General features: G+C 38.6%; 1 protein-coding gene across 1 annotated transcript in view; it reads left to right on the top strand.

Annotated features, from left to right (window-relative positions):
- Window positions 1-8,482, top strand: part of CDH8 (cadherin 8) — a 182,356-nt gene extending 173,874 nt beyond the window's left edge. Inside the window, exons 10-11 of the mRNA XM_077830891.1 lie at window positions 6,400-6,651; window positions 7,989-8,482. Of these exons, the coding sequence (XP_077687017.1) occupies window positions 6,400-6,651; window positions 7,989-8,482 (746 nt within the window). The remainder of the gene's footprint in view (window positions 1-6,399; window positions 6,652-7,988) is intronic.
- Window positions 8,483-9,706: the final 1,224 nt, after the last annotated feature.

Consider the following 9,706-nt stretch of genomic DNA (forward strand, 5'->3'; position numbering starts at 1 on the left):
TAATTCATGCAGCAGCATTGGTGTTTGTTCCTGGAGGAGCTGCCTGCTGCTTTTGCAGCTACAAGTACTATAAAGAAAGGGTCCACAGGGAGGGGAAAGCAAATCAGATAAATTGAATTTATTAGTAATCAGCTGGTGTGATTTATTTGCAAGTTTCAAGTTTTAGGAACTAAATAAAAGGCAAGCTGGGGGCTGTTGCTTTTCATGTACAGGCCATATTTCCAGCAGCACTAGGTGACATTTTCTTCTTCTTTTACTTTGAGGTGGCAAATTAGAGGCTGTTGTTAACATGATTCCCACAGCAGCAGTTAGCAGCTTCTATCTATTGTCAAAACAATTTTCTTAATGTCACCCTCTGCTTTTTTCCTGAGGACAGGTTCAGGTTACCACTGTGGACACATCTCATTGATCCCCACCCGTGTGTCTCCTCGATATCTACATCACCATATTTAAGGTTAATTATCATTTAACTCAACAGTAGTCTTCTTCTAGCTCACAAAGCTCTCTCTCTCTCTCTCTCTCTCTCCTCTTTTTGTCTACTGTCTCATCTTATATCACGTTGGTACCTACAGGCCAGCCAGGTTTAGCTCACATGGTGCTAGGTGCTAGCTGTATAAATATGTAGTAAATGACAGTCACTGCCCAAAGAGCAAGTTTAGTCCTCTCTTTTCCCCTTCTTCTGGGCCAAATTACTCATACTGAGTAGTACCTTACTCAGTGAGAAGTAGTCCTCTTGAAATCAATAGGACTATTTGCAAGGTAACATACCACCCAGCATGAGCAAGGGTGGAAAAAATGGGTCCTTCATTGTCCCCATCCCAGGTCTCCTCCATCCCATTTTCTCCAGTCCTTTTCCCATGTGTTTTCCCCAATTCCCCCCCCCCGCCCCCACACATACACTTTGCCTTTCCACTTTAGCCCCGTGGCATCCAATTCCTCCCTCTTACATTGCTCTCCAGTTCTTCCTCTCTTCCCCCTCTCTGGCCCTCCCAGTAGACATTGTTCCATCCCCTCTTCCTTGTGCTGTAACTGAAAGATCTGTTGTCATCGCATTGTTTGTAAACATCTTTAAACATACATGAATCCCCTCTTCATGCAATGGCAGCTGCCGTTTTTGCATTATTCTTGTGAGTCAGTGTTCTTTCTCATGGAGGTTTCAGTGGAGCCACCTAGTGGCTGAATGATTTAGATGCGCTCTTGTGTGTGAAAGGGTAATAGGGGAAGGGCAGCATGGGAGAAGTAGCTATTTATGAAGCTCATTGTGCAAGCAGGGCCCAGTAAAGAGAATATCTCTTTGCAGAGCCTGTCCTTTTTGTTCATGACTCATCTGAATCTGCCTGTTCTACACCCTCAACATGTGACACTGGGCTGAATAGGAATAGAGTGACTGCGTCAGAAAGAAGGGGGAGCTGCAAACAAAAAATATATATTTTTGTTTCATGTCAAAGCCGGTGTCTGACCCTTCCTGTCTGTAATGGGGAGAGGAGGAGGAGGCCAGGAATGGAATGCAAGGAGCCTTCCCAAGGGGGCTTTGTGCTCCACCAGCATAAAGACTGTGAACTCACAGTAGTGCTACCCTTTCCAAAGGGTGCAGGCTGGGCCAGGTTTAGCAGAGTTGGCTAGTCACAGAGGCAAGTGGTTTCTTTGTGGGAGGGTCTCTGGAACTGGAAATCATTGTATGTGTTTAAGGCACAAGCCCCTCTGGAGCTCCCAATAGGAAAATGACCCCATGCACGATGCTATCCCATGCAGGACTATGTCTTAGATACAAGATAGCGAGAGGGTAGGGATTGAGCTCAAGACGTTCAGCTGCTTTTTTTTTTTTTAAATCATGTCTGGAGAAAGAAGAGAGAATAGGAACAATGTGAACAAAACAACCATATATGGTCCTGCTCCTTGAGAACTATGTGCAGTCCCATGGACTTCAACACAGGGGTGTGGTTCTCAGTGGAGAACTGGGATTTAGTTTTGTTTTACTAAATAAAAGGATTATGGATCTAACTCATGCTTAAACCTCTTTAAATGGTCATTGTAAAAAAAAAAAAAAAAAGTACAGAAATGTGTTAAAAAAAAAATCTCACCAAAATAGTGACTGGGACTAGGAAGGAGAAAACACAACTTGCTGAACGTGCCCTGCTAGGATATTCCAAGATTATTCCTACAAAAGAAATTAGGTTAATTTAAAAAAAAAACCCTTAAATAAACTAAACTACAGCATAATTTTAGTAATGTCGCTTTTTTTCTTTATATTTGGATGCTTGATACCATGCAATTCCGCTGGTGAGTGTGTATGAGATAGGAGGGAGATTTTGTTACTATATGTGCATTTCAGTGTCACCTCTGACATTTTTAACCAGTGTAAAGAAGTGCAGTTTGTGCTTCATTCTGAAGATGTACTAATCATTGATTCCATACACATATATCTTCTCCATTACATCAGAGTGGCACACAGAATAAGGGGTATAATTAAGGAGTTTGATGCTGTTTGGATTGTCTAAATCCTTGAGAACTCACACCTGAAATTTAGCTTTAATAAACAGGCATGCTTCCTATAATTCCAAAAAGGACATGAGAAAGGACTAGACTATCTATTTAGCTCCATGGTGCCATCAGTTGTGATGTGACTGTTGCTAACTTGAGAAGACGTAAGGAAAATCTGATTCCCACGGTTGAAAAGTGAAGGAGAATCCTTTCTGTACTAGAGAGGTATTCAGCTCTAATCAGCTTCAACTTCAAAAATGTTCCTTTATAATTTCACTATTTTGATTTATGGTGGTCTTTGTCTGAATGTCTATTCTAAATATTTCTAAAATTCAAACGCAGATCTAAATACTTAGGTCCTCTTTAAATCAGAACTGTGAAACTAAGCACCCCTGAATTTTGGGAGGAGGGATGTTTGAAATTGAACCTGGTAGAAGCAGACCTGGTTCTCTCCTCTGCTACACTATGGGTGTATCTACACTGAAGCTGGGAGCATGCCAGCTTGGTAGATAGACTTGCATTAGCTTGGCTCAAGCTTACATGCTAAAAATAGCAGCGTGAATTTTGCAGCCCTGGCAGACGCTTACCACCTGAGTTCAGATCCAGTGGGTCAGGTGGGCTTGGGAGCCCAAGCTTCAGCATCCATGCTGCTATTTTTAGTGTGCTCGCTTGACTCAAGCTAGTGGGAGCTTGTCTACCGTGGCTGGGAAACTTGTTGCCAGATGCAGTGTAAACACACCCCACGTGATTATTAGAGCTGGTTGGGAAATTTTTGATTACACTTTTTTTGCCAAAAATATTGATTCATTGAAACTGAAACTGTTCACAGGAAAGGGTTGTTTTAGACAGGTTTCCTGACTCAATAAAATGGTGAGTAAAAGTTTTTAAATTGCCTAAATATACCATTTTGACAATTTCTAAACAAAAAGGGGTTTTGATTTTAGTTCAAAATGACTTCAGTTAGAAATGTAACTTAATTTATATGAAAAAAAATAAAAAAGAGGAAAACAAGGTCAAAATCTAAAAAAAGTGTTTTGAAATTATTGAAACAAAATGTGTTGAATGACCTGAACTGTTTTGTTTGGTTTTTGTTTGGTTTTTTTTTTTTTTTTTTTGGGGGGGGGGGGGGAGGAAGGCGTTCTGGACCACAATTTTTTTTTTTGAGAATTTGACTTTTTCTCCCAGTTTGGGATGGGGACATTTATTGAACTCTTACATTCTCATGGGATGGGAAAACCATTTCTCACCCAGTCCTTGTGGCTACACCATCATGAAACTGGTGTATGCGAGTGAAGAAGTAGGTTCCAAGGAGTCCTAATCTTCTTTTCCCTGCTCTAAGCACCAGCCAACTCCCTCTTTTCTTCTTCTGTTTATGGAACTAATTGGTCAGCTACAAGAACCTTTCCGGTTTCTAATACCCAGGTACAGGCTCAATCAGTTATAGAAGTTACTCCTGTTATATCACTAATACCACATCTACTAGTAAGTATTTCCTAGGGTATTATCGTTGGGTAGTATGGAGTTGTCTGTATTCTCTATCTGCCCTCACCTAAATGAATGCGTGTGCATGCACGGGTGGGCACACACACCAAGAATAGAGCACTATATTTTTAAAACTTTATCAGAATGTGACCAACCACCTGAATAGCTTCCCCCCACCCGTTCCCCTACCTTCCGTCTCTTTCTTGCAGTTTATTTTGTATTTTACAGGATTCAAGCTCTTTGGGGGCACTGAACCTGCTTTCTTTTATGTTGGGCTCATGCTAGTGGTCACTGCCCCAGTGATCTATTGCTGTTGGAATGGCCCCTGAGGCCGTGAAAATTTGGTATAAATAGAACAGCCTTAAGGGAGTTCCAGTGTAGACCAGAAACCTGAATGGCACCAGGATCAAGGGAGCACAAAGGTATCTCAGAGGTACCTTGGTGCCCACGTACACCCACCACCTCTTGAGCTGCACTGAATGTTTTTCAGCCACATCTCAGGAGAGGGGCCTTTGTACTATCTGTCGGTTGTATGAACTTTGCCTATCTTTCAATTTTCTCTCCCTTCCAGCCACACAATCCTCCCTCTTCAATTCCCTGCTTTCCATGAAATGTCATTTAGCGATTAAGTCAAAACCATTTCATAACACAAGATATCAGGAGACTGCTTTTTTCATAGTATTTCAAGCACATTTACTGTGGGAATACAGGAGAAAAGAGGTTACTGAGAAGAGTGCAATCTAACCCTTCAGCCCCAAATGTGATATATAGCTTTATCTTTCCATTTTCCATGAGTGATATTAGGGTTTTCAGAAAGACATATAAACATCATAATACTTGTATATAGGGGGTCTGGGGTAATTATTTTATTATTATTATTTTTCGTGAAGGAATATACAAAGCAAGTTAACGTGAATCACCATGCATTTTGTTAGGGCATGACTCAAAACACTGATTTTTATTATTTGTTCCTCTGAATCAAGCAGTTAAAAGCTAAGATGAATGAAAGGTATGTAAATAAATCAAAGTGCCTTGTATATTTTAAGTGCTTACTTATAGTGGTTAAAATGTGAACATTCTGCCACATACAAAATCATTTATATCAGAAAGGGGTGGGCTGGTAAATGCTTGGATTCTATGGTTACCTAAAGGCAATAGAAAATCTCTTATGTTAAGCGAGGAACTAAATTCAGTAATTACTTGAGAATCTGAGTCAGTTATCTGATGTACAGCTACACATATTAGGTACCATTAAACAAAATCAACATTTGCCACATCACAGTATTTACAGTATTGCCTATATTTAAAATATCACAAATAGCACAGTAAATTTAACTACTGCAGGAGTTAAATCTTGATTGTTTTAATTGTGTCCACTGTGGTTGAAAGCTGTGAGAGTATAAGAGGTTAACTATATGTGTGAGAGCAGTACGTGTGATTCGTAAATCAAATATTCACCTAACCACATGGGTAAAGCAAATGCTCATGTATACCATCTAGCTGAGTGATCCTTGATATTAGCACAACTTCATTACCACATATATCTCTTCAAAAAACAAAGCCAACAAACAGGCAGCTGATGGCCAAAACTGATCTCTTGATGGTGACTTCCTAGAATCTCCTAACCAACAACCTACCAAAATTCTGTTTAAAACACCACTGGAAAAAAAACTTGCCAAAGTGAAGGCAGTTCTTCCAGTTGTAATTGTGGCAAATCCCTTCTCTTCCCTTGTCACTCTTCGTGCATTAGTGACTGCGCTCAGTTCCAGTGCACAATGCTGGAGATGTTGCCAATGGTAAAGGGTAGCTTTACACACGAGCGATCCCACTGAAGTCAATGGGGCAACTACCATGCATAAAATTAAAGCATGTTCATAAGTCTTTGCAAGATTGCGGGCTAGGATGATCTGGAATCAGTTTCTCTTATTTTTTTCAAAAGAAAACAGGGTCTAGTTTTCAAGGTGCCAATGACTACCATTCAAATAAATGTTAATCACCTTTGAAAATCAGGCCCACAGTTTTTAATCCAAACTATCACTTCCTTTTGGTTTTCTTTTATACAATTCTGCCACGTTAAACAACAAAAATTCTTCTTTTACTGCGGGAGCAATACTATGTAGCTTCAATGTAAAATTAATAAACACAATTTGTGTTGACTGATTGAAGTATTTTATTAAATGAACTAATAGCAGGTGGGATTACTTTAAAAAATAATACTTTTCCATGCACTGGTTTAGTGAAGTTAGTTTTTATGAATGGGCAAGCTGAGAAGGTCAGTGCCTTATGTATCTGGTAAGCGGGGCTGGGGCTGGGGAACAGGGGTGATGTGCGTGACACAGTATGTATGTGCTTTTGCGGGGGATTTATGAACTAGGGGAAAATTGTTTTAGCAGCTATTTTGAAATGATCCAACTGTTTAAATGTTCACTTTTCCAGATAATACACTCAGCATTTTGGCAAAGCACAGTGGATTCAGCCGTCAGAAGCAAGAAGTGTATCTTTTACCAATCATAATAAGTGATAGTGGAAATCCTCCCATGAGCAGCACCAGCACCCTTACAATTCGGGTCTGCGGTTGCAGCAGTGATGGTGTTGTCCAGTCCTGTAATGTTGAAGCTTATGTACTTCCTATTGGACTCAGTATGGGAGCCTTAATTGCCATATTAGCATGCATCATTTTGCTGCTAGGTATGTATTCAACATTTTTCTGGTTATAAATAAACAAAGAAACCAAATGGTAAAGGTGATGCTATCTGGAAAAATATTATCTAATTATTAGTATTAATATAGAGAGATTTGAGTAGCTGTGGAGTTTTGGAGGAATTGCTTCAACTGCATATAGCTGGGACTAAGGCTAGAAGAAGAAAAAGAATATATATGAATTATATTAGTGCCCTAAGACCCAGTCAGGACTGGCTTTATTGTGCTAGATGCTGTACAAAAACAGAAAGCACAGTCCCTATTCCAAAGATCCTTTCATAGAAATTGAATTTAAATAAAAGTTGTATTATGAAATCAAATCTACCAAGTCACATCAGGCTTTAGAAATGTTGAATAAGAAGGTGAACTGAGACTATATTGTGGATGATGGAAAATGAATTATTTGTTATATGCTATTTCTTCCAAGACTTGTATGAGTTTATTCCAGACAGTAATGGTTTAGGGGATATTGCAGTTTTACAAGATAAGCAGCACAGTATATTTGAATCAAACACATAAAAAAGTAGAATATGACATCAGCAAGTAAAAGAGAACTGTGATGGAAGAGCTCTGTTGCTCTGCTGAGTAACAGGTTTCAGAATTAAGCTGCAAAACCAACAAATAGTAACAAAAGCCCAACTCTTTGTGCACCTACTGATAATTCTAAAATTAACATGATCTAACCCTCTCCTCCCCCCCAATTATATTTTCACTCTCCTTCCTGTGGTACTGTATGGCCTTCGAGCAACAGGTCAACAAAAGATTTCTTCCTGTGACTATGATCAGAGCCATATTTTCAAAAAGTGTCACCTAATTTTGGTTGTTTCCATTTTTGCTTGCCCATCTTTAGACAAGTAGGCCCAGATTCATAAAAGTACATCAATGGGAGTTAAGTACCTAAATACCTTTGTGCATCTAGGCACTAGGGTCTCATTTTCAGAGATGCTGAGCAGTTCCTATTGATTTCGGTTGGGATTGGGAATTCTCAGAAATCAGTCATCTGAAAATCAGGCCAAACCTGTCTGAAGTGAAGCTTAGAAATGGAGACATTCAAAATTCTGACTTTTTTTTAAAAAGGGCCTAAATAAACTATTTTATAAATATAGGGTTACAGTAATAGGAAGGAAGAGCTCCTTCCCCCTAGCTCCTGATCAAATTTTCATCATTCCACCAGTGTGTTACATTTCTAGCTCTTTCAGCTTTTATCATGGCTTTATTACTCTTGTAGAAGGATACCGTCTGCAGCCCTCTACAAAAAAATCTAGTTTACAGATGTTTTGATTAGATGTTTTCTTAACTAATCAGCCTGTGATGCTTTTTTACAGTTATTGTGGTGCTGTTTGTGACATTGAGAAGACATAAAAATGAGCCTCTGATTATCAAAGATGAGGAAGACGTGAGGGAAAATATAATCCGTTATGATGATGAAGGAGGTGGCGAAGAAGATACAGAAGCTTTTGACATTGCAACTTTGCAAAATCCAGATGGAATTAATGGATTTTTACCCCGTAAGGATATTAAGCCTGATCTTCAATTTATGCCCAGGCAGGGGCTTGCACCTGTTCCTAATGGTGTTGACGTTGATGAATTTATTAACGTAAGGCTTCATGAAGCTGATAATGATCCCACGGCTCCACCTTATGACTCTATCCAGATTTATGGCTATGAAGGAAGAGGCTCAGTGGCTGGTTCCCTTAGTTCTTTGGAGTCTTCTACATCAGACTCAGATCAGAATTTTGACTACCTCAGTGAATGGGGTCCCCGCTTTAAAAGACTTGGAGAACTTTACTCAGTCGGAGAAAGTGACAAAGAAACTTGACAGTGGATTACAAACTTTTTCACTCTTGACTTAAGGATCATATAATATTCTAGGGCCACTGTTATTAGTTACGACTAATGTGGCTTTTTGTTTTAGAGGCAAGTTTAGCGCCAGTCATCTAAAAAATCATAAAATCACCTTCATTGTAATGTTGAATAAAAAAAAAGTATATGTTAGGAGGTATAAGTCTTGTGGAGTGTGAAGTAAAGTATGTGGAGTGTCTAGAAGTCTTTGGATATTCAATATTCACTTGACCACTCTGAAGATGGAGATTTGGATCTTTGATAATCTTCAGTGAAATGAAAGGAATGAAAAGAAAAAGGTGCTTTTCTAGATAATGGACTTACAATGATTCTGCTGTTGAACAGAATCGGCTGTCAGTATGTAAAGCTAATGGTTTGTTTCCGCATTGCCAACAAAGATCCTGCCACAAAAATGTTAAAAGCAATATCTGGTCTTCTTTGCAATGCTGAATGGAAACAGCACTGTAAATCCCTACTGGCTTCTACTGTGCAGTGACCATACATTGTACATACAGTAATTGTTGGCCACATAACCACAGACTGAATGTCATCTTTAAATATTGTGTCAAGCCTTAAAATATTCACATGTTCTTAATCCATTCCAGTGATGGGATTATAAACCCTACCAATATGCTGAGGTTCAAGAGTGGGGGTTCAAAACCCTACTTTAAAAGACGATTGTTTTCTAGAAGAAGGAACACTCTTATCCTCTACTCCATCTTCTGAAAGGGGAAAGAAAAAGAAACTGTGAAAGGAGATGAACTTACATATATGAAACAATTAATGATTTTATTGCTAAAGATTGAATTTATTTGTTTAATCCTTGAAATAAATATTTTATTGATGTCCATTACTGATTTTATTTATTAAGGGTAATAATCTATAGAGTAAGAATATAAAGAAAACTAAATTATATCCATTAACAAACCTTTAGAGTTTTTTCTATATATAAAATCAATGTTTAATACATGTACATTTTGAAAAGAAAATAACAATTTGTTGCAGGTTAAAGCAGTAACCTATCCATTTGCAGTAGCTGAGTTTTAAGTGAATGCTGGCAGGAATAAAACTTTCCCAGATAAAAACTTTTGACAGTTTTATATTTTCTTCATAAATCTAGTAACTGGCATTTTTAATACAAGCACAAACAGCTGGAAGTAAACTGGTTCATGTGAATATTTAAACTGTAGACTTTTAGAAA

This window comes from Eretmochelys imbricata, chromosome 12 (genome assembly GCF_965152235.1).
Source record: "Eretmochelys imbricata isolate rEreImb1 chromosome 12, rEreImb1.hap1, whole genome shotgun sequence".
NCBI classification, from domain to species: domain Eukaryota; kingdom Metazoa; phylum Chordata; order Testudines; family Cheloniidae; genus Eretmochelys; species Eretmochelys imbricata.